The following is a 26274-nucleotide window of genomic DNA, read 5'->3' as shown; positions in this document are numbered from 1 at the left end:
TGATCTCTCTTCATGTCAATGAAGACCACAACTCCCATGATTCCATGCTGCTTCATGAGATCTTCAAACTCCAGCAATTCAAAGCAGCTTCAACATAGCCAGGATATCTTTCAGTTATCTGGCTTAACTTAATCTAACAAATGAGACTGAGCACATTTACTCTTGGGAGGTAAATCAAACGACTAAAAAACAAATGTAAAGAGACATGAAACTATTACAAGGTAACCAAAATGACAAGAAAAGCAACAGAACTAATTAGAGCACTGAACAACCTCAAAATGGCCTGAAAGAGAAGCAAAGAACAAAGAGAACAAAAAAACCTTCATGCAAAACTACCAAAGACACTAAACGACCACAAAGATGCAAAACAACTACAAAGAAATAAAAAAGGACCACAAAGACTTTTAGATTAATTTAGTTCTGGAGCTTTTCACTGTATCACACACTCTTCTTCAGCAAATGGGGTTCGTCCAAGCGCCAACCATCAGTGATGTCATCATCCATCAGTGATGTCATCGACCATCAGTGATTTCATCGTTGGTTTGCGAACGTTATGAATCCTCCAGTTCAGATTCTGTCCGTCACCATCTTTGCTAGTTCAGAGCAGTTTGGAGCAGGAAGTGACCATATTTGGACGAGCTGGGGGAGGAGCCAGCGGTGGATCTGACCGATCTGATTGGAAACCTGACGATACTACGTCCCGCCCACCGATAGCTGTAACCTGACTGCACCACAGACCTGTCAATCAAACAGACACGCCCCCAAAAACAGGTCTTCTTGAATCTTCTTTTCTAATGAATGAGGGATTATTTTCAGATGGACCTCCAGAAAACTAAGAAGAAGGAGTGACTTTAGCTAACAACACCGAGATAACTGATGGACACATTTTATTCACTTTGGATTTGATGAGAGAAGTTGAATGGGAGTCTATGGAGCCGGAGGCTTTTTGGAGCCGACCTCTAGTGGCACTCGCTGGTATTGTAGCTGAAGACACTTCTGCATCATATTTCAGACCTGAAGCTACGTCTACTTATATATATGTATATATACAATCTGTGGGTTCTTCCCATTGAGGCTGCTAAAAATACTTTGTAGTGAAATCATTTTTTACAAGAATAAACGTGTTTTCTTCAGATATTAAAAAATTTCCCCTCGGGAATTAATAAAGTAACTACCTAACCTAACCTAACCTATTGTAACACTAGCTGCATTAGGATTCAAGAGCTGCAGGGATGTCTGCAGTGAACAGCAAACTCCTTCACATTTCAGTTGCCCTGATGCCAGCACTTCTCCAGCATGACCATCAGAGGAGCCATATGATAGCAGACACCCCCCCGGCTAATGGCAAAGGCAGGGGCTGCAGTGCACATTTGGAACTGGCCATTAACACTTGGAATCATCTTGCATTGCACACCATAGTCATGTGCACTCACGTACGCACTTACACCTGTGCACCCGTCCACAGAAGCTGCTGCACCGTCACACATGCTGCAGATGGATCAGCTTCCTCATTGAAACATGAGGTGGCATCTTTAATGGCTGCTGACATGGTGTGATTTCCTTCTCTCAAATTCCTCTCACAACATTCTTTCCAGGCTGCAGGTCAAGTGAAGCGACACTGACCTGCATGTGGAAGCAGCTGGTTGAAGCTGGAAAGGCTTGATTTGTGAATATAGGGTGTATTATTTTACTATCTTCCACTAAATGAACTTGAATGCTGAAATACATCTTATATAGTGAAGCTGAATCAGTAGTTAGAGCTTCACACGTCCTTCATGTAACGCTGTCAACCTCCACAGTCAGCATACTGCACAATGCTCCTTTAAACAGACACTAAACCCCATTATACATACAACTTTATGTTCATTTCATCTCCTAAATACTGTAAGAAAATATTAGCACTTATAATATGCGGTAATATAAGTAAAACGTGTATTTGTCACTGCTAGGGATCAATTAATTGTTATCTCATCTAAAATCTCATCATCTGCCTTGTGATTTGCAGCTCCGGGTGGCTGAGCGAGCCACATGCCCAACACTATGTCATCCACAATTAAGTCAGTGAGATAAAGGACAGACGACTGTGGAAGCTTTCAGATTCAGCCTTGCAAGCCTCCTGTCTCCATAGCAACCAAACCCTGGGTAGGAAGGTCTACGATGAGATGACAGGAAATACAAACCTTGTATGGTTAGTAAACCAGATTTGAGGTCTTACTAATGGCGACATCATCGGTGTGAGTCAGATTTGGTTCGCTCAGGTGTCGTGTGCACCAGATACTCGACCATCTGTCACTACGGCTCCTGGAGGTGCAGCGATCTGTCGCTCTGTTCAGCGTTCGGCCACATTGGAGTGATGTCAGAGACACAAGGAACCTTTACACTAAAGAAAAAAGCTTGGCTTGTTCTATATTTTTCTTCACGTCAACAAATCCCATAAAGATCATTAAAGTGTTGGTCCACTTCTGAGCGCTTCACTCTCAGCTCCACGTCTGTTCATAAAAGGTTCACAAACAGACTGCGTGGCATGTTTTTTTTTAAGGCTGAATTGTTGTGGACTATTTTTAGTGTCAGATTGCAGCAGTGAAAAGGTGTTTGTGAGATTGACTCAAACTATACTGGAACTATGAAGCTCTTTGAAATGTTTTTAATCATTTTAGAACGACACGAGAGGAATAAGTTACTGTATATAGAGATCCTGGATGGAGATGATGGGCTCTGTTCACATCAATATGGGCGCAGCACAAACATCGATCCATGTTCTGTGCGTTGGGGGCAGATGTAGGGATGGTCAACCATTTTGTCAACTTGATGAACACGGGCACAAGCTCATGTGTGGAGCAGTGTTAGGCCTGGAACACACAGCCTGCGTGGCTTCTTTTCATTTCGGCGTCCATGTTAACGGATGAGAGCATCCTCACTGCCTGCCGAGACGTGCGTTGCGTCATTTAGAAAATAGACCCGATGGCTATTTTTCACGCGAGCCGCACGGTTCCCGGCTAAAATATACATGGAAATGATCTGTGATCACATTCGTACCGTTTGATCACAGCAGAATCTCAGCGAAGGCTCTAACTACATCATGTAGACACTTGACCAGGTGGTTTTCTCTCTCTGTATCGCTAGTCTGTCTCTGTGTGTCTGTCTCACCTCAGAGCGAAACACAAACCACGCGACAGCATTTTGGTTACAACCATGGACTGAAAAATGAGGTCGATGCAGAAGTGCCTTCAACTGGAGTACCACCAACGGCCACTAGAGGTTGGCTCCAAAAAGCGCAAGTTTTCATAGACTCCCATTCAAAATCTCTCATAAAATCTCAGTCAAAAAGTTTTCTGTACATCCAGATTAGTTTTCTGGAGGTCCATCTGAAAATAATCCCTCATTCATTAGAAAAGAAGATTCAAGAAGACCTGTTTTTGGGGGCGTGTCTGTTTGATTGACAGGCCTGTGGTGCAGTCAGGTTACAGCTATTGGTGGGCGGGACGTAGTATCGTCAGGTTTCCAATCAGATCGGTCAAATCCACCACTAGCTCCTCCCCCAGCTTGTCCAAATATGGTCACTTCCTGCTCCAAACCGCTCCGAACTAGCAAGATGGTGACGGACAGAATCTGAACTGGAGGCTTCATAACGTTCACAAACCAACGATGACATCACTGATGGATGATGATTGGACCACACCCAACAGTACTGTCATGGGGTCTTGCCGTACACTTGTACCTACATCCCTTCAGCAAGATGAGGAAGTTGGCAAAAGAAAAGATTGTCATGGACGGTCAGTAAGAAAAGCAAAGCATCATATCATGAGAGCTTATCAGATCTATCAGTTACTCCTGCCTTTGTATAAGTAGATAAAGTAACTACTTGAGGAAATACACAATGTAACAAGTACAATACTGAGAGTGATACTTTGACTTATTACTTCCCAATTCTGAATACTGTCATATCTGATTATGAAATGATGACACAAACTAGTAAATGTGGGAAATGGAAGAGATCAAAATCATCATTAAACTAAGACCGCCAGTCAAATATTAATGTCCGCCTCTGTCTGACACACAGGTGGCGCTAGAAAACAAGTTGGTGCAGTTCATACAGACTTCATTTGATGTATAAAACTGTGAGAATGGGCAAACTGCAACCACCAACATATAGATGAGTGTATCTGTAACTGTCAGTGTTTCACTTCCATGTTGTGTGTCTACACTCACATACAGTATGAAGATATCAGTGGGGGTTCAGTTGTGTAACGACACCGTGGTGCATCTTTTTCCTGCCAAAACCCCTCAACTACTACCTGTGCACGTATGTCCTCTTCACACATATGTCACTTCTGTTTATTCATAGTCTGCTATTCATAACACGGTGGACTGCACGAGTCTGACAATACGCTGATGAGAGCAGAACTGATGGTTAAATGGTCGGACTACTTTGTAAATCTCTCCATAGGTGACATTTTGCTATAAAGAAATACTAAAACAAAACAATTCTTTAACCCGTTGTGAGGACACATCCATTATGCCTGTTGATAGCTTCATGAAGGCCTTGTTTGTCACCTCTGTATAAACGTCCCTGAGGCCCTTATACTCATATCTCCATCAGGATAAGATTAAAGGTTGCTTAGCAACTGGCACCTGGTAGCATGTTTCTTTTCCACCAATTAAAAGACCAAACCTTCTCAAGAGGAAACAGAAATTCACTGATGAATGGGCTAATTGTTAATATCCACATGGATCAGAGAACCTTTGTCACCGTATTATCGTTGTAAAAACTACTTTTCATTTTAATCCGACAGTTTGGAAGCAGGGATTTTAAAATTGATGAGAACCAAGAACTGAAATTTAAAATTCCAAATAAGTATTACTGTAATAATGCATGTTAATTACTACTTAGTAGTGACTGAGTTTTGTAAATTTACAAACAATGGTGATGAGTTACCTTTTTCTCAATGAGACTAACTGACTAGAAAGACTTTCTGTGACCCTTTGGAAGTTAGCTGATGTACTTTTGTAATGTTTGGAGCTGGATGACACAATATCACAGATGTTTTATTTCTGTGGGACCAAACAAGATTTCAGATGTTGGGGCTTTTTTAATTGTAATTAGCCAATGCCAACACATTTTGCCAAAACCAATTAAGCTAAATATTCAACCAATTAATATTGATAAATTGATCATGATTTTTTTTTTTTTATTAAATGGTAAATAATCTGCACTTATATAGCACTTTATCGCCTTAGCGGTCTCAAAGCATTTTACACGGTTTCATTTACACACATATTCACACCAATGGAAGCAGCAACTTGGGGCTGAATGTCTTGCCTAAGGACACTTTGGCATGTGGACAGGAGGACATGGGGAACAAACCGCCAACCTTATGATTAATGGACAGCCAGCACAACCATCAGAGAAACAGCCTCCCACAAATACATTTTAGTAGTACAACCACGTTTACAAAAAAGATGTGATGTGTAAAATTTAAATTTAAACAGAATGTAATGATTTCCGAATCATATAAACCCATATTTAATTCAAATTAGGCCAAAGACAACATATCAAATTTTGACTGAGAAAAACAGGAATTTTATTGTTTTCAGAAAAATATGCTTTTGGGAGTTGAGAGGACCAGTTTATGGAGTTTTCAAAGTGAAATGTTGTCCCATTCTTGCCTGATAGAGGAGTTCAGCTGTTCAACACTTCAGGGTCTCCTTTGTTGCATTTTTCATTTCATGATGCGCCCTTTCAATGGTTGACAGGTCTGCACTGCAGGAGGTCAGTTTATCAGCCGGACTACCCATGCCATGTGCACTAATGCATCCTGTGCCATCACAGATGCTGGCTTTAGAACTAAGTTGATAACAAGCTGGATGGTCCCTCTCCTCTTTAACCTGGAGGATGCAGCGTCCATGATTTCCAAACAGAATCTCAGATTGTGATCCATCAGACCTCAGGACAGTTTTCCACTTCACCTCAGTCCATCTTCAATGATCTCGGTCCAGAGAAGGCGGCGGTGTTTCTGGATCATGTTTCTATCTGGTTTCTTCTTTGGAGAGTTTTAACCTGCATTTGTGGACGCAGCGATGAACTGTGTTCACAGATGATGGTTTCCACAAGTGTTCCTGAGCCCATGCAGTGATTTCCACTCCAGAATAGTGTGTTTTTAATGCAGTGCTGCCTGAGGGTCCGAAGATCACCACCATCCAATATTGGTTTCCAGCCTTGTCCCTTGTATTCAGCGATTTCTCCAGATTCTCTGAATCTATATTATAAACCGTAGACGATGAAATCCACTAATTCTTTGTAGTTTTACATTGAGGAACATTATTCTTAGATTGTTGAACTATTTTCCCAAACAGTCTTTCACAGAGTGGTGAACCTCTCCCCATCTTCACTGCTGAGAGACTCTGCCTCTCTGAACTCAATCTTTTATACCCAATATTGTTCCTGATCTGTTGCCAGGTAACATAATTAGTTGAGATGTTCCGCCAGGTTTTTTATCTTTCCACAACTTTTCCAGTTTTTTGTTGAACCTGTCACAATTTTTTTGAGGTGTTGCTGCCATCCAATTCTAAATAAGCATATGTTTTTTTTTGCTGTTGAAATCCAATATCAGGCAAGAATGGGACAACATTTCGCTTTCGAAACTCCAGCAACTGGTCTCCTCAACTCCCAAAAATGTCCAGAGTGTTGTTAAAGGAAGAGATGATGCAGCACAGTGGTAAACATGACCCTGTCACAACGGTTTTGAAATGTGTTGTTGGCATCAAATTTAAAATGAGCATTTTTTTCAATAACATTTCTCTGTTTCAACATTTGATATATTGTTTTAGGTATATTTTCTGTCAAATATGGGTTTATATGATTCGTAAATCATTGCATTCTATTTACAACTTTTTTGGAAACAGGGTTGTATAAAAAAATAACATTTGTAAATGATTTTTAACAGTTTTTTGAGTATCAAATCTGGTAAATAAATACAAACCATAGAATGCATCGTTTGGACTGTGTAAATCTGATCTTACATGGCCAGCCACACAGGAAGTACATTAAGGAATTTAAATGTAACAGCAGTATGTAATGTTATGGGTCCCTTACCACTCCAATAGAGAAGTAGTTGTTGACGATGCTGTAGGGGACAGGGTCGCCCTTCTCCTCCTTGTCCTCAGGGACAATGTCTATGTTCCAGCGGTCCAACACCACCTCTGTGCTGTGCTCGATGTCCCGAAGGAACTTCAGCAAGCTCCCGCCCTCATAACCTGCCAAGAATAGCAATACAGGACAGAGAGGTGGATAACAACACAAATGGGTTCACAGATACGAACAACAATCAGGCAACCTAACGGTGTGATGAGGGCGTGAGGGATCATCACACTCCGAGCACCGTGTGAAATGGGAGCTTGTTTGCGTCTGCACATTGTCTCACTGGTACTGGAAAACTCAGAGTTCTCACTTTCCCATTGGATCCTTCACTACATTTCATCCTGAGTGTGTACATATTCATGCTGTAAACTGATCTCCAGACAGTTTACTAGGAGTACGAGTAACTCTGTTTTGGTCATTGTTCCTTCTCTTGGATGTTTGAGCTGTAAAGAATGATGTTTGCTCAGTTTGACACTAGACGCCTGTTTTTACTTTCCTCTGCAAAAGGTGGAGCAGGATTTTTGACAATCTGGTTCAATATGCATATTACATGAGTATGATGTGGAAACCTGAAGCCACTATGTCATACTGGGGGTCGTGTCCCTCCCAATAATGAGAAGTGACCAATCTGTCCCCCCCAATAAACAGCAGAAAATGTTAAAGAACGTGTAAAGTAAAAATGAAAATGAGTTTTTTAAGTTCATCACACCACAGAAGAATGTGTGTGATGGCACCCATCCAAATTTGAATGAATAAGACAAGTATGTGAAATTAGGCTTTGAAATAGTGAGAAAATGAGCAGTCTCCCCTGCTCTGAGACTGTATGTATTCTCCTTTTATGAACACTGCCAGCTGTTCTATCTCTTGTTGTATATATATATATATATACATGCTTTTATATTTGCCTATATGTGCATATTCAGTGAGAGAGGAGGCGGAGATTTAATTTTAAGAATTTCCAAATAGATAATTTACCTTTTTATAGAAAAATCTTATCAGATCAAATTATCATTCAAAACCAGAGTATATTTCTATTTACATCTGAGTATGTTTGGATCAAATCTTAAACTGAAAGCAGTTAAAATTGATACCTTTATATCCCAAAAGTTATCAAATGACAAACGTGAGGATGTATGGAGTTTCTAAAGTGACTTTCAGCCCCTTTTTCAGCTCTCTGCCTCCAACTTTGCTCTTTTGGATCCCTTCAGCACTCTCATACGACATTTTGGCTGCTGATGGCAGCTGCGTTTAGAAAGAAAGACAAACACAGAGACTTTGGTGAACATAGTGGAACATTTAGCAGCTAAAGAGTCAGATATCTCTCTGAAGAGTAGGTGGAGACCAAAAGCTAAAATATATTGAATATTGGACTTAAGATTCTTCAGGTGTCTGGACTCGAACTGAATATGTTGCTCTCTAACTGCTGAATTGTAAATGAGCAACTCTTTGCTCAAAAGTTGTTTATATGTCAATGTTGTGTTCGTAGCTCATTTCTGCTGCCCCCTCTCCCCCCCAAAGTGACAATAAAGATCGGTTATTGCATACTTTATAAACGTATGGTGAAATCCCAGTAAACCCAGTGAACACGTGTTTGAGTGATGGTCTCACCTCCTCCCCAGCGCAGGCAGCGAGCCAGGTCGTTCCCCGTGCCCAGCGGGAGGATGGCCACCGGGGGGTGCCTTGCAAAGCTGGCCTTATCTGAAAGGGAAAACACAAACACATCCATCCATATTAAGTAAAAAAAAATTATGGAAGAGACACAAGCACATTAAGACGGATCTACTTCATGAAGAGTAAAAACTTCTCTGTGTACAGGAGGAATGTGTGGGAGGTCTGGAAAGTGATGTTTACTATAGATTGGATAGAAATTCTACTGTTCACCTTAAATCTTCTGGTAACACGTCACTGAAGGGTGAATGAGTTATCAAAGATTCGTGCATGACTAATCATTACTTTATGCATTAGTACCTCGTGAATTCATCAGGAAGTAACATGAGTTCAAAGTCTTTCATTCATGATCTCACATGATCAACACATCATTAAGCATCAACTAAGCTGAGTGCATCATCAATGATTAAGATTTATTCAGCATGATCATGATGAATTCCTCAAACTGTGCAGCACCAAGCACATCATGACATCATCATTATATATATTTTTTGGTAACCTGCAGGTTACTGTGAATAACACACAAACATAATATCATGTGATAATATCAAAAAGACATCATAAGAATTGAAAAACATTTGTGTTCCCATGTTTCCTCTCTGACAGACTTCTATCTATGCAGTTACAGTATCACAACCAACAGGCAAAATGTTTAGGGTTATAGAGAAACAAGGTCCAGGGCGTGTTCAACAGTTTGTGTCCTTTCATAGAGATAATAAGAGTACCTATACAGTCGAGAATCCAGCCCACGGTGCCGTCACCTCCACAAGCAAGCACCCGGAAATCAGGCACGTCGTGGAAAAAGTTCAGCCTGGGAACACAGAAGATGAAACCAACGTGAGCAGAAAACAAGTGTTTTCCAGAAGGTGTTGTTGATGTTGATGTTACCTCTGTTAAGAATGCTGTTTCACACGGTGTAAATCTGTTAATTGCATTTCACAAGAGTTAAGACAGAAATTGTGTGAGCTGTGAATGAATGAATGACCAGAACAGAGAGACGGGAGAAGACCGAGGAAGACAGACGGGAAGTTGAATGGACGTCTGCAGCAGCTCCAGTTGGAGTGCTCACAGAGTGCATGACCTTCAAAGCGAACTTTAATGTGGGACAAAGGTGTCGACTGAAGTTTTCATCGGTCTCCTTCATGAGACAGCTGCACACAGGGCACAGATGCCTTCCACACCGACCACCTGGTCCTGCACAGTGACGATCCGCAGACCTTTTACATTTTAAAAGGAGCACAATATATTGTACGGGAATTCAATAAATGAACTGAAGCCTGATTAAACTTGTTACTTTGTGTCCTCCAGCTCTGTCATTGTCCCTAACAGCTCTTACAAACTCTTAAGTTTGACCCACATGTTCATTTACTACAATGAACACTGCAGTGTATCTATCACACGCCCATCCACGAGAGCAAAACGTGAGATAGACACGCTTTGGCCTGTCTAGGGCGTGAAACTTGCATGTTTTACTGTAGTGGACGGAAATGAAACTTACTGCACGCTCAGAGCCGTGTGATTTACAGGAAAATTACATGTTTTTATGCAAAAAACACCTGGTTGGGGTTAGAAAGCAAAATATTTTTTGGCAGTCGAAACAAATAAAGTCCAAAAGAGTCTCCTCAGTCTCTGATGTTCCTGTCTTCTCAGTGGTCCACTCATATTAAAGTAGGTGGTGGGTTATTTCAGGACTGTGTTTGAAGGCGCAGAGGCAATGAGGCAAACAGCCCCCTCTACAGGCCATCCAGAGAAACAGCACCAAGGAGCTGTGTATCCCATCCAACCTAAACCCCTCGGTGTCAGCAGGAGATCTGAATTAATGCTGACTGTGTGTGAGGATTCATGTTAGAAATCTTAAGAGAAACATCAACAAAGAGCCAAGTGCAGTTTACAGGAATCAAGGGGCTGACAATGTTTGTAATGACTTGAAGTACAGCGAGCTGAAAGCATTCCCTGAACTAATCACTGTGAACGAGCTACCTCTCACCTCAGAGCCTGCTGAGCGTGTTGCTAGGGAGCCCATGGTAACAGATGAGGGGAGTTAACCCTCTGTGTGACAGGAGACCTTCGTTCAGCCCTGTTTGTTTATCTCAATTGACTTGTGCACACTGTAGAGCACTAATCTCCCACTGCACAGGAATACCAGTTATGTCACCTCATTTGAGAAGGCCCCATCTGATACATGAAAAACATACCTAATGATGTAGTTTAGCCAGAAAAGGAGCTTCTTTCTTAATAATTACTGAGTCCCAATCACAACTAATGTTCTCAGCTACGATTGTGAAGATTTAAATATGAAAATCTATTTGTGAAAGAAATGTTAAACAAAAACAGAGACTACTGGACAGTCTGAGGATGAACTTTAACCCCTCTGATGAATCCAAAACCAATCATCTTAACTCGTTTGTCCCACAGACTGTTAATAAAAATCTTTGGAACTTCCAGCTCTGAAAAATTAGTCCGATGCAGAAGTGTCTTAAGCTGCAATACCAGCGAGGTCAAGCTGGAGAAGTGATGGCATCAGGGCAACTGAAATGTGAAGGGGTTTGCTGTTCACTGCAGACATCCCTGAAGCTCTTGAATCCTAACGCAGCAAGTATTACAATATCTGAAGAAAACACATTTACTCTTGTAAAATACGATTTCACTACAAAGTATTTTTTAGCAGCCTCAATGGGAAGAACCCACAGATTGTGTATATATATATATATATAAGTAGACATAGCTTCAGGTCTAAAATATGATGCAGAAGTGTCTTCAGCTGCAATACCAGCGAGTGCCAGCGAGGCTCCTAACCCGATATTCCCTGATGTACACTGGTGTTCCCTGATATTCCATGATGTCCCCTGATATTCCCTGATGTCTCTCCATGTTCCCCGATATTCCCCGATGTTCCCCTGATGTCCCTGATATTCCCTGATGTTCCCCAGTGTCCCCTGATTTCACCTGATGTCCCCTGATGTTCCCTGATGTCCTCTGACATCCCCTGATGTCCCTTGATGTCCCATGATGTCCCCTGATGTTCCCCGATGTTCCCCGATGTCCCCTGATATTCCCTGATGTCCTTTGATGCTCCCTGATGTCCTCTGATGTTCAGTGATATTCCCTGATGTCTCCCGATATTCCCCGACGTTCCCCTGATGTCCCAGATATTCGCCGATGTTCCCAAATGTCTCCTGATGTCCCCTGATGTCTCCCAATGTCCCCCGATAATCCCCGATGTTTCCCGATATTCCTGATATTCCCTGATGTCCCCTGATGTTCCCTTATGTCCTCTGATGTCCCCTGATATTTCCCGATGTCCCCTGATGTTCCCTGATCTCCCCTGATGTCCCCCGATATTCCCTGACGTCCCCTGATGTTCCCCGATGTCCCCCAATGTTCCCCAATGTTTCCTGATATTCCCCGATGTCCCCTGATATTCCCCGATGTCCACTGATGTTCCCTGATGTCCACTGATGTTCCCTGATGTCCCCTGATATTCCCCGAAGTCCCCCGATATTCCCCGATATTCCTGATATTCAGCCGATGTCCCCTGATGTTCCCTTATGTCCTCTGACGTCCCCTGATGTCCCCCGATAGCCCCCAATATTCCCCGATGTTTCCTGATATTCCCCGATGTCCCCTGATGTTTCCCGATGTCCCCTGATATTCCCTGATGTCCACTGATGTTCCCTGATGTCCCCTGATATTCCCCGATGTCCCCCGATATTCCCCGATGTCCCCTGATGCTCCCTGATGTCCCCCGATATTCCTGATATTCCTCGATGTCCTTTGATGTTCCCCGATATTCCCTGATGTCCACTGGTGTTCCCTGATGTCCCCTGATGTTACCTGACGTCCCCTGATGTCCTCTGATATTCCATGATATTCCCTGATGTCCCCTGATGTCCACTGGTGTTCCCTGATGTCCACTATTGTTCCCTGATGTCTCCCGATGTTCCCCGATGTCCCCCTGATATTCCCCGATGTCCTTTGATGCTCCCTGATGTCTTCTGATGTCCCCTCATGTTCCCTGATGTCCCCTGATATTACATGATGTCCCCTGATATTCCCTGATGTCTCCCCATGTTCCCCGATGTCCCCAGATATTCCCCGATGTTCCCTTGATGTCCCTGATATTCGCTGATGTTCCCCGATTATTCCCTAATGTCCCCTGATGTTACCCGATGTTCCGCTGATGTCCCTATATTCCCTGATGTTCCTGATATTCCCTGATGTTCCCTGATGTCCCCTGGTTTCCCCTGACGTCCCCTGATGTCCCCTGATGTTCCCCGATGTCCCCCGATATTCCCAGATGTTCCCCGATATTCCCCGATGTCCCCTGATATTCCTTGATGTCCCGTGATGCTCCCTGATGTCCCCTCATGTTCCCTGATGTCCCTGATATTCCCTGATGTCCCCTGATATTCCCTGATGTTCCCCGATGTCCCCTGATTTCCCCTGATGTCCCCCGATATTCCTTGATGTCCCCTGATGCTCCCTGATGTCCTCTCATGTCCCCTGATATTCCCTGATGTCCCCTGATATTCCCTGATATCCTCTGATGTTCCCCGATATTCCCTGATGTCCACTGGTGTTTCCTGATGTCCCCTGATATTCCATGATGTCCCCTGATGTTTCCCGATGTCCCCCGATATTCCCCGATGTTTCCCGATGTTCCCCGATATTCCCAGATGTCCCCTGATATTCCCCGATGTCCACTGATGCTCCCTGATGTCTTCTGATGTCCCCTCATGTTCCCTGATGTCCCCTGATATTACAAGATCTCCCCTGATATTCCCTGATGTCTCCCCATGTTCCCCGATGTCCCCAGATATTCCCCGATGTTCCCTTGATGTCCCTGATATTCGCTGATGTTACCCGATGTTCCGCTGATGTCCCGATATTCCCTGATGTTCCTGATATTCCCTGATGTTCCCTGATGTCCCCTGGTTTCCCCTGACGTCCCCTGATGTCCCCTGATGTTCCCCGATGTCCCCCGATATTCCCAGATGTTCCCCGATATTCCCCGATGTCCCCTGATATTCCTTGATGTCCCGTGATGCTCCCTGATGTCCCCTCATGTTCCCTGATGTCCCTGATGTTCCCCGATGTCCCCTGGTTTCCCCTGACGTCCCCTGATGTCCCCCGATATTCCTTGATGTCCCCAGATGCTCCTTGATGTCCTCTTATGTCCCCTGATATTCCCTGATGTCCCCTGATATTCCCTGATATCCTCTGATGTTCCCCGATATTCCCTGATGTCCACTGGTGTTTCCTGATGTCCCCTGATATTCCATGATGTCCCCTGATGTTCCCCGATGTCCCCCGATATTCCCAGATGTCACCTGATATTCCCCGATGTCCACTGATGCTCCCTGATGTCCCCTCATGTTCCCTGATGTCCTCTGATATTCCCTGATGTCCCCTGATGGTCCCTTATGTCCTCTGACGTCCCCTGACGTCCCCTGATGTCCCTTGATGTTTCCCGATATTCCCAGATGTCCCCTGATATTCCCCGATGTCCACTGATGTTCCCTGATGTCCCCTCATGTTCCCTGATGTCCCCTTACATCCCCTGACGTCGTCTGATGCTCCCTGATGTCCCCTGATGTTCCTTGATGTCCCCTCATGTTCCCTGATGTCCCCTGGTCTCCCTTGATGTCCCTTGATGTTCCCTTGATGTTCCCTGACGTCCCCTGATGTTCTCCGATATTCCCCGATGTCGACTGATATTCCCCGATGTCCCCTGATGCTCCCTGATGTCCCCTCATGTTCCCTGATGTCCTCTGATATTCCCTGATGTCCCCTGATGGTCCCTTATGTCCTCTGACGTCCCCTGACGTCCCCTGATGTCCCTTGATGTTTCCCGATATTCCCAGATGTCCCCTGATATTCCCCGATGTCCACTGATGTTCCCTGATGTCCCCTGATGTTCCCTGATGTCCCCTCATGTTCCCTGATGTCCCCTGACATCCCCTGACGTCGTCTGATGTTCCCTGATGTCCCTTGATGTTCCCTGATGTCCCATGATGTTCCCTGATGTCCCCTGATGTCCCCTGATGTTTCCCGATATCCCCCGATATTCCCCGATGTTTCCCGTTGTTCCCCGATGTCCCCTGATGCTCTCTGATGTGCTCTGATATCCCCCGATATTCCCTGATGTTTCCCGATGTTCCCTGATATTTCCTGATGTCCCCTGATGTCCACTGATGTTCTCCGATGTCCCCCGATATTCCCCGATGTTTCCCGATGTCCCCTGATATTCTCTGATGCTCCGTGATGTCCCCCGATATTCCCTGATGTTCCCTGATATTCCCCGATGTCCTCTGATGCTCCCTGATGTCCCCTCATGTTCCCTGATATTCCATGATGTCCCCTGATATTCCCTGATGTTCCCCAATGTCCCCTGGTTTCCCCTGATGTTACCTTATGTCCTCTGACGTCCCCTGATGTCCCTTGATGTTCCCTGATGTCCCATGATGTTCCCTGATGTCCCATGATGTCCCATGATATTCCCTGATGTTCCCTGATGTCCCCTGATGTTCCCTGACGTCCCCTGATGTCTACTGGTGTTCCCTGATGTCCCCTGATGTTCCCTGATGTCTCCTGATGTTCCCCTGATGTCCCTGATATTCTCTGATGTCCCCTGATGTTCCCCAATGTCCCCTGATGTCCACTGATATTCCCCGATGTTTCCCGATATTCCTGACATTCCCCGATGTCCTTTGATGCTCCCTGATGTCCTCTGATGTCCTCTCATGTTCCCTGATGTCCCCTGATATTACATGATGTCCCCTGATATTCCCTGATGTCTCCCCATGTTCCCCGATGTCCCCAGATATTCCCCGATGTTCCCCTGATGTCCCTGATATTCGCTGATGTTCCCCGATGTCCCCCGATTATTCCCTAATGTCCCCTGATGTTACCCGATGTTCCGCTGATGTCCCGATATTCCCTGATGTTCCTGATATTGCCTGATGTTCCCCGATGTCCCCTGGTTTCCCCTGACGTCCTCCGATGTCCCCCGATATTCCCCGATGTCCCCTGATATTCCTTGATGTCCCCTGATGTCCCTGATATTCCCTGATGTCCCCTGATATTCCCTGATGTTCCCTGATGTCCTCTGATGTTCCCTGATGTCCCCGATGTCCCCTGATGCTCCCTGATGTTCCCTGATGTCCCCTGATATTCCCTGATGTTCCCCGATGTCCCCTGGTTTCCCCTGACGTCCCCTGATGTTCCCCGATATTCCCAGATGTTCCCCGATGTCCCCTGATATTCCTTGACGTCCCCTGATGCTCCCTGATGTCCCCTCATGTTCCCTGATATTCCCTGATGTCCCCTGATATTCCCTGATGTCCTCTGATGTTCCCTGATGTCCCCCGATACTCCCCGATGTCCCCTGATGTCCCCTGATGTTCCCTGATGTCCCCTGATATTCCCTGATGTCCCCCGATGTCCCCTGGTTTCCCCTGACGTCCCCTGATGTTCCCCGATGTCCCCCGATATTCCCAGATGTTCCCCGATGTCCCCTGATATTCCTTGATGTCCCCTGATGCTCCTTGATGTCCCCTCATGTTCCCTGATGTCCCCTGATATTCCCTGATGTCCTCTGATGTTCTGTGATGTCCCCCGATGCGCCCTGATGTCCCCTGATGCTCCCTGATGTCCCCTCATGTTCCCTGATGTCCCCTGATGTCCCCTGAGATTCCCTGATGTCCTCTGATGTTCTGTGATGTCCCCCGATGCACCCTGATGTTCACTGATGTTCCCTGATGTCCCCTGATGTTCCCTGACGTCCCCTGATGTCCCTTGATGTCCCCTGATGTTCCCTGATGTCCCCGATATTCCTTGACGTCCCCTGATGCTCCCTGATGTCCCCTCATGTTCCCTGATATTCCCTGATGTCCCCTGATATTCCCTGATGTCCTCTGATGTTCCCTGATGTCCCCCGATACTCCCCGATGTCCCCTGATGTCCCCTGATGTTCCCTGATATTCCCTGATGTCCCCCGATGTCCCCTGGTTTCCCCTGACGTCCCCTGATGTTCCCCGATGTCCCCCGATATTCCCAGATGTTCCCCGATGTCCCCTGATATTCCTTGATGTCCCCTGATGCTCCTTGATGTCCCCTCATGTTCCCTGATGTCCCCTGATATTCCCTGATGTCCTCTGATGTTCTGTGATGTCCCCCGATGCGCCCTGATGTCCCCTGATGCTCCCTGATGTCCCCTCATGTTCCCTGATGTCCCCTGATGTCCCCTGAGATTCCCTGATGTCCTCTGATGTTCTGTGATGTCCCCCGATGCACCCTGATGTTCACTGATGTTCCCTGATGTCCCCTGATGTTCCCTGACGTCCCCTGATGTTCCCTGATGTCCCCGATATTCCCCGATGTTTCCCGATGTACCCCGATGTCCGCCGATGTTCCCCGATGTTCCCTGATGTCCCCTGATGTTGCCTGATATTCTTCTGACCTGTGTTAACCCTCTAAAGTGTATTGTGTTGTTTTCTGTCTTATCTTGTCGTGTCATGAACACTGGTCCTTTAAAAATGCACTAATAAATGTCTATTTATTTCTAATCAATCAAACAGGTAGAGATCATTCTCTTTGGATAAAAACTTTTTCTGTCAGAAAGTTGTCGTGAACTGTGATGCAGTTAAACTACAGGATATGATGACGTTATATCTAGTGAACAAACAAAAGGCTTTAAAAGTCTTGGACCTCAGTTTTGACGTCTGATATCACGTCCACTTAATGCGGTCTTTGTGTTGGATGCGGCGTGTATCGTCGGCAGCGTTCTCCCCACAGACCCGTGTGCATCATCGGGTCGCCTTTCTTACGACGGCTCTGAAGGGCATCACTCTGCCTGTTGTGACTGAGAGCAGAGACAGGAACACTAAAGGCAGCCGAGAGATTCACACAGACGGGTGTGAAAGGACGGTGAATCGACTTCACCTTCGAGTCCTCCGCACCGTGACGTGTTTCTCCCATGAATGGAAGAGGAGCCGCAGAAGAATTCATCCAGTTCAGGTACACAGTGTTCTCAGCTCTGACATATGCAGAACTACGTGTGGGTCAAGAGGTCAAACAGCCAGTGTGGCATTAATGCTGCCTTCCTGTTTGCTTCCAACAACCTGCAGCAGGTCGGTGTAAGATGACGGGAGGAGGCGGTTCACAGCAGAACCCTGACTCAACAATACCCAACCGGAACTTGGAGGGACAGGTCCAGGCTGGTCTCCTGCTGTGAGTGAACCGGTGTCCAGCTTGAGAGCTCCTGTGTGTCGCTGAATGTGCATTTCTGACTGAAAGATAACATCTTCTGCCTCCATTTATCCATTCGCTACAATATGTTGGATTCATGTTAATGTGTATTTAAAGACATTTAAATGTGTGGGAAAAAAATTGGGGGAAAAAAAATATAAAAAATTGTCTAATCAACCAAAAATTTCACGATCCCCTACAGTACCTCCATGGACCCCCTGTCGAAGACCTCTGAACTAAATGATGGTATGAAGTTTGTATAATTGTTTTTAATATGACGTCACCCGTTGGTTTGTGAACGTTATGAATCCTCCAGTTCAGATTCTGTCCGTCACCATCTTGCTAGTTCGGAGCGGTTTGGGGCAGGAAGTGACCATATTTGGACGAGCTGGGGGAGGAGCCAGCGGTGGATCTGACTGATCTGATTGGAAACCTGACGATACTACGTCCTGCCCACCGATAGAGCTTATAAAGATAGATAGATAGATAGATAGATAGATAGATAGATAGATAGATAGATAGATAGATAGATAGATAGATAGATAGATAGATAGATAGATAGATAGATAGATAGATAGATAGATAGATAGATAGATAGATAGATAGATAGATAGATACTTTATTAATCCCCAAGGGGAATGTTTTTTTGCTGCAGCAGCATTTATAGATACAGGAAAGCAATACAATAACAGTAAAAAATATTAAATATAAAAATGCACAGTATATACAATAAAATAAAACGTTTAAAAAAAAAAAATTAAACAAACAAGAAAAACAGACAACGGTGTTAAAGCCTATAGTTAGGGCTGGCTCAGGTAGACCTGAACCAACCCTTAGCTATGCTGTTATAGGTCGAGGCTGCTGGAGGACCTCGTTACATGCTGAGCTTCTTTTCTTTCCTCCTACTCTTTAACTGACTCATACCTCACCATCTTCTTCTCTCCCATAGTTTCTTATTATTATCTGTTGTCTCCATTCAGTTCCTTCGCTCGCGTAGTTTCTCTTCTTTTGCAGATTTCCCGCCATGGAGCTGCATGTCTCTGCTCTGCGCTTGCTGTCTCCACCAACAGTTATTCTCTTCTTCGACCTCCAGCTGGCTGAGGTCCTACAACACCTCTTCAACCTGAGCCTGAAGCAGGAGGAGGTCCCGGTGCTGTGGAAGACGTCCTGCCTGGTTCCTGTCCCTAAGAAGACGACTCCATCCGGCCTCAACGACTACCGACCGGTTGCCCTCACATCTCATGTGATGAAGGTGCTGGAGAGGCTGGTCTTGGCCCACCTCAGGCCGCTGGTGAAATCTCTGGACCCTCTGCAATTTGCGTACCAGCCTCATGTGGGAGTGGACGACGCCATCATCTACCTGCTGCAACGAGCTCAGTCTCACCTGGATGGAACCGGTGAATCTGTGAGAATCACTTTCTTTGATTTCTCCAGTGCATTCAACACCATCCAACCACTGCTGCTGAGTGAGAAGCTGCGGGTGGTGGGGGTGGACACGTCCACCGTCTCCTGGATCAATGACTACCTGACAGGCAGACCACAGTTTGTCCGTCTGGGCAGTGTGCTGTCTGATACGGTGGTCAGTGGTACTGGAGCTCCTCAGGGAACTGTTCTGTCCCCCTTTCTGTTCACCTTGTACACAACTGACTTCCAGAACAACTCAGAGTCAAGACATCTGCAGAAGTTCTCTGATGACTCTGCAGTGGAAGGTGTATAAGGGATGGACGGGAGGAGGAGTCAGTGGTCGGTGTATAAGGGATGGACGGGAGGAGGAGTCAGTGGTCGGTGTATAAGGGATGGACAGGAGGAGGAGTCAGTGGACGGTGTATAAGGGATGGACGGGAGGAGGAGTCAGTGGACGGTGTATAAGGGATGGACGGGAGGAGGAGTCAGTGGACGGTGTATAAGGGATGGACGGGAGGAGGAGTCAGTGGACGGTGTATAAGGGATGGACGGGGGAGGAGTCAGTGGACGGTGTATAAGGGATGGACGGGAGGAGGAGTCAGTGGTCGGTGTATAAGGGATAGACGGGAGGAGGAGTCAGTGGTCGGTGTATAAGGGATGGACGGGAGGAGGAGTCAGTGGTCGGTGTATAAGGGATGGACGGGAGGAGGAGTCAGTGGACGGGTACATCATTCCTGATACAGGAGATCATTCCTGCCGACCGCAATAAGACTGTACAATAACTCACCTCTGGCAAAATCCATCACACAACAATAACACTGTTGTCTGTGTTTCTTGTTTGTTTAAATATAAAAAATATATATTTACTGTACTGTATATACTGTGCATTTTTATATTTCATATTTTTTACGGTTATTTTATTGCTTTCCTGTATCTATAAATGCTGCTGTAGCAAAAAAATTTCCCCTTGGGGATTAACAAAGTAACTACCTACTTACCTCTATGCTGTCCTTTTCTCTCTCTGCTCTCCTCTCACCCCAACCAGTGGAAGCAGATGCTCCGCCCACCTCTGAGCCTGGTTCTGTTGGAGGTTTCTTCCTGTTAAAGGGAGTTTTTCTTCCCTCTGTTGGAGGTTTTTCTCCCTTAAAGAGGAGTTTTTTTCCCCTCCTAGGTTATGTGGGAATTGTTGAATTATCTGTATAATATTATAACGTCTTGCTGTAAGGACTTTAATGTGTAAAGTGCCATGAAATAACCTGTGTTGTGATTTGTTGCTATATAAATAAAGTTGAATTGAATTGATAGCTGTAACCTGACTGCACCACAGGCCTGTCAATCAAACAGACACGCCCCCAAAAACAGGTCTTCTTGAATCTTCTTTTCTAATGAATGAGGGATTATTTTCAGATGGACCTCCAGAAAACTAAGAAGAAGGAGTGACTTTAGCTAACAACACCGAGATAACTGATGGACACATTTGATTCACTTTGGATTTGATGAGAGAAGTTGAATGGGAGTCTATGGAGCCGGAGGCTTTTTGGAGCCGACCTCTAGTGGCACTTGCTGGTATTGCAGTTTAAGGCACTTCTGCAGTGTTTATACGTGCTGAGAAATATAATGTGAGGTAATGGTGGATATCTGTCCAGAGGGCAATTGCCGTTATTGCGTTGCTATTAATCTAGCAATAGTTTCATCAGAACACATGCTGGTAGAAGTGATGAAAGAGTCACTCCAGGATTTCACTGATTTTTTTGGTGATCGTTACGATCAAAATGATTAATTTTGCCTTGTATTTTCTTTAAATTGTGACGTAATTTGTTGTAATTTTAAGTGAGTTTTTTGCGTAAAATTGACAAAATGAGAAAGTGGTGAAAGAAAAATGTGATTTTCACAAGCGCTATAAGGAATAAATGTGTAATCACTTCCTGTGATAATAATCCTGCAGCACATCAGAAATATTTGAGTTCTAATCTTTTCTATGTATTTATTGTACTTAGAGAACCGTGGAGGTAAAAGCTCCTAAAAGCTCCTAAAAGGTCCTAAAAGGTCCTAAAAGCTGCGTATGTTTCCAGAACAGAGCGTCTGTGACTGGAATATAGAAACAAGGACTACATCAGCTGTCAAAATAAGAGCTTTAGATGCTGTTTAATTCATGTTCATTCAACACATAGACCTGCTGGATGAAACCAACAAAGAGACGTCTCTGACAACTGGACGTGTGGAGAAAACTCATTTAACATCCAGTAATATGGAATCACTTCCTTTGATCACAAACATTTAATCACATCATTTTAATGTGAAGAACACATTTCCCACAAACCCCGTCACTTCCTGTTTCTCCTCTTGTTCCGGTTTCCTCAGCGAACAGAATTTTATTTGGAGATGAAAACAGGAGCAGAGACTTTCTAATTGGAAATGAGGAGTTATTGTTGTTAATAAAGTGAATTTTGTTCGAAAATTTTTTACTTTATGTTCTTAATACTTTCAGCACAGATTCTGATGATGACATTTTTTGCGGAAAAATAGCACAAATATTTCTGAGTGTTTTAACGATTGCAATCATGATATCGTGATTTCCTGGAGGAACTGATGAAGGGAAATGAGCACAGTGATGTTTTGTGAAGGTATTTTGCGATGCGTCTCGGCCTCCAATCATGTTCAGTACTGCAAGAGTGTGTATCATCAAAACCGAATGGGCAGCAGCGGTCCAGTGAAGACAGAAACATGCGTCCCACTAATTCACGTCCAGTTGGATGAGCGGAGAGAACGCAGCTACAACAGAATCACTTCCATCGTCCATCCTTTTGATTGATTTATGAAAAAGTGGACCTACCCGACCATCGGCCCTCCTCGGTCCAGACTGTACACCTGCCTGGGGTTCAGCAGGTACCTGAACTTCCTCAGTACCCTGGAGGAGGAAAACACATGATGGAATTACTTATACAATTAGAGTGAACAGCGGTTACCAAACACAACACGCTGATTATCACAGCTGGATATCTAACATATTTGATTTTGATTTTTTGATTTTATAGACTTTATTAATCCCCGAGGGGAAATGTCTTCACTACAGCAGGGGGGCTCTCAGGGGGAGATGCTGCAGCAGGCTGCCACTAGCGCGGCGCCAGGTAACCTGACCTGAGGTGCATGTTTTTGGATGATGGGAGGAAGCCGGAGAACCCGGAGAGAACCCACGCAAGCACAGGGAGAACATGCAAACTCCGCACAGAAAGGCCCAGGACCGGATTCGAACCCGGAACCTTTTTTGCTGTGAGGTGACAGTGCTAACCACTGCACCACCGTGCCACCCACTAATATACTAATATCAGATGAAATATCAGATGTCACCAAAGCAAATGTGGGATTATGAGTATGTTTATGTGGGACATGTGCTGAGAGGTCGTCTGAAGCTTTGCTAACTTAGAAGATAAAAACACACGATGCGGGTCACAGGTTAGACCTCCAGCGTCTGAAGGACTAAACAAATATATTTGATCTAAACGCAACTTCCCAACCTCTGACGTTAATTAACAGTAAACATAAAAGGAAGCTGACATTTCATAGGAAATGGTGGTGAGCCGTGCCAGCTGTGTGTGTGTTTGTGTGTGTGTCACATGTTAATGCATTCATAAGCGAACAGGAAGTGGGAAAGTTCCGACCTATGAGGCGGAGAAATCCCCTGAACGCCTCTCCAACTGAGAAGTCGGTCTGACATCATGATGTGAGAACGTTTGTAGGTGAAGGGAGAGAAACACCTGCTCAGCGCAAGAATCAATCGCTTTGTATTTAATTTAGGTCATACTAATTAGTACTAATTAGAGTAGAGTGTTGTTGCGGTAAAAAAAAAAGAATAAACAATATCATTAAACAATACTAATTACGACATTGATGTTTAATGTAAAGCGTTAACAATCCTCCCACACGGCCGCTACTTTGTTTCCGTCACTTTGTTTCCGTCACTTTGTTTCCGTCACTTTGTTTCCGTCACTTTGTTTCCGTCACTTTGTTTCCGTCACTTTGTTTCTGTTACTTTGTTTCCGTCACTTTGTTTCCGTCACTTTGTTTCCGTCACTTTGTTTCTGTTACTTTGTTTCCGTCACTTTGTTTCCGTCACTTTGTTTCCGTCACTTTGTTTCCGTCACTTTGTTTCCGTCACTTTGTTTCCGTTTGTTTCCGTCACTTTGTTTCCGTTACTTTGCTGTTTTAAACGTTACCTGCTAAAAACAACATGTAAAAATGTCGTGTACAAATAATAATGACTTCCATGGTGATGGTCTCCATGGTGATGACCAGGTTGTTTGTCACTTTTCTGCATTCAGACACCAAATAGAGCAGATTTCCGGCAGGCAGCCATGTTGCTTTCTTGTTGTCGTCATGTGAACGCTCTCAACGGGGAAGTCGGAGGTTACCAAGTCTGAACGTTCCCACTTCACAGCTGCCTGAACGCACCATTAAATCAGCTCCAGGAATAATGATTCCGTTTGTAGAAGAGTAGAGTTTTAGTTTGTGAGCTCTTTGCTCTTCCATTTATCATCATTTCGTTCTCACAAGTTGTCAGTCCTGATTCTGCACTTTCTTCTAACGTTAAGAGAACCAGCGATTTACAGTACGAGCTTCAATCATGTAACAGCTGGCTCGTCACTGGATTTCATTCGACTACTAGAATAAATAAACGACTAAATAGATAATTCAGCCTTCTGCACAACTTGTTGAAACATTTTTGTAGAGGACAGAAGCTTATAAATAAAACTGCAATTCGGTTTGATGAAATTAAATAGATAAAAAATAGCGATACAAAATGTTCTTGTTCTCATAAGGTCTTTTTTAGAGAATAATTTCCTTTCTGATGGTAATAAAGACAATGTTGCTATGGAAACGTGTCAGGCTGAGGGTCTGATTGGCCGGTGGGGAGCAAAGCCACAATGAAGACATGAATTTACTGTACAGCTTATGCAACCCTCTGCGGCACTAATTGATTTCAGTCAAATAAAAGTTGAATTAAAGAGTCACACGGTACAAAGACACTGATCAGCAGGACGTCCATGTCATCCTGTCCACCCGATGGACGCTGTACAGAACGTGCAGTATAAATATTTTTTGTAAGTTTCACAACACAGAAGTCTTCTTTCCTATTTTAAGACAAATATCAGTGCGGCTTATTGTAAAATGCTTCTGTTCAGTTCATAAACAGCATTGAGACAAACAAATGAGCTGAGATGTCCAAATAATCATAAATAAATACATAAATGTGTTTGTATGACGATCATTTAACTTAGAATTTGATTTTTAAGGAGTAAATAAGAAAAAAATAAGTTGACATGATACAGAAAAGCAAAATCAAATATTTAAATGACAGATAATTATAATATAATAATATTGTGAAATGCCAAATAAAAAATTGGACGTAAAACTCCTGAATTGAAAATGTAAATGGTCAAATGTAAGATGACCGTCAATCATGGGAAAGGAAGGAAACATGAAAATTGAATCTAATCTAAAAAAAAAATAATCTAATAACACATCAATTTCATCAAAATAAAGTCATTCTTTTCTACTTTCATCACAAATCATTCACCACATGTTTGAAATGTCTGGTTTGGAAGATGCGGCGGAGACGGTAACTCACCGCTCTCCTTGCTGGCCTCCACTCTTGGGGTTGACCAGGATGAGGAGCGGGTGGATGCCTGGCAGAGGGGTGACCTGGAGAACGATGGACAGACAGACTTCGGTAACCAACCAGCTGTGAGCGCTTCTTTTGTTTCTTTTCCAACAACCTGCCGCATGAGCTGCTGCTGACGACGGGCGTACCTGCAGGGCTTGTCCGTCTCCAGGAGAGAACTTGAAAGTCTGGTTGGTGTCGTCGGGACTGGTGCTGGGTGGAGACTCGCCCTCCTCACGCTTTGCCACAGAGTGACGGTCCTGCAAAGGATGGACGTGCCAGGAGATAAACTCATTCAGTTATATGGAGGACACAGAAAACAGGTGCAATCAATATTTCAGCATCTCTAAAACACTATACAGAACCCACCTTAGATGGAAGCACTTCTCTTTATTAATAAAAAAACAAACATTTAATGTCATGCAGGTGCACGAGTCTATCCAATCATCACTGAGTGTTTGGTTGGAGGAATGTTTTGAATGCTTTCTGCTGCCGACGTGTTCTTAGTCTGAAATGAAGCAGTTGATTGTCCAAACACAGGAAAAGCTTGAAGAGGCCTCCACATGTACTTTTGACACACTAACGTCTTGGCTGATGCAAATTTTCTCCTAAAATTGATGAAACATTTTGAAACTAATGTTTAATGTGCTGAAAGACAGGATTGGGAGAGTTAAGCAGAAATTCTATTTCACAAAATCTAATTTTTTAACCCTCGTGTTGTCCTCGGGTCAAAATGACCCGCAGCTGTGTTCAAACAAGTTCTATTTTATTTCTATATTTTTATATTTTTTTGGGATCATTGGTCATCATTCCTTAAAGAAACCCTCACAGCCTCCTTGTCACCAATGATCCCAAAAAAATATGAAAATAAAATAGAACTTGGTTGAACACAGCTGCAGGTCATTTTGATCCAAGGACAACACAAGGGTTAATTCAGAAATCTTGTAGGTTTTCACCATTTAACAAAAACAAAAAAATAGCGGAAAACTTTGAAGATTCAAAGCTTTATCGCTCAAATGAGCTCCTCTAACAAACTTTTACTCTCTAAAAAAATGCAGCTGCAGGTTTTCAACCAGAATCAGAAAGAATGAGCACATTTCAAAGCTTTTAACTTCATCCTCCAGTCCAAGTGAAAAAGTTGTGCAAAAATGAGTGA

General features: G+C 44.1%; 1 protein-coding gene across 6 annotated transcripts in view; it reads right to left on the bottom strand.

Moving 5' to 3' along the window:
* Window positions 1–26274, bottom strand: part of LOC138634242 (diacylglycerol kinase beta) — a 178951-nt gene that overhangs the window by 99988 nt on the left and 52689 nt on the right. For all 6 annotated transcript variants that reach the window (XR_011311962.1, XR_011311961.1, XM_069721012.1 and 3 more), the window contains 6 exons: window positions 25268–25378; window positions 25086–25159; window positions 22293–22367; window positions 9532–9617; window positions 8747–8836; window positions 7094–7254 (listed from right to left, as the gene is read on the bottom strand). Coding sequence is in view for 4 of the 6 variants with exons in the window: in XM_069721012.1 (XP_069577113.1) it covers window positions 7094–7254; window positions 8747–8836; window positions 9532–9617; window positions 22293–22367; window positions 25086–25159; window positions 25268–25378 (597 nt within the window). In the remaining 2 variants the exon portion in view is untranslated. The remainder of the gene's footprint in view (window positions 1–7093; window positions 7255–8746; window positions 8837–9531; window positions 9618–22292; window positions 22368–25085; window positions 25160–25267; window positions 25379–26274) is intronic.

Source organism: Brachyistius frenatus, unplaced genomic scaffold (genome assembly GCF_029030835.1).
Source record: "Brachyistius frenatus isolate BFR_SWC_R1_liver_20210118 unplaced genomic scaffold, ASM2903083v1 Contig_255, whole genome shotgun sequence".
In the NCBI taxonomy this organism is placed as follows: domain Eukaryota; kingdom Metazoa; phylum Chordata; class Actinopteri; family Embiotocidae; genus Brachyistius; species Brachyistius frenatus.
The sequence above is the reverse complement of the archived record's forward strand: the minus strand, read 5'-3'. Positions and strand labels throughout refer to the sequence as shown.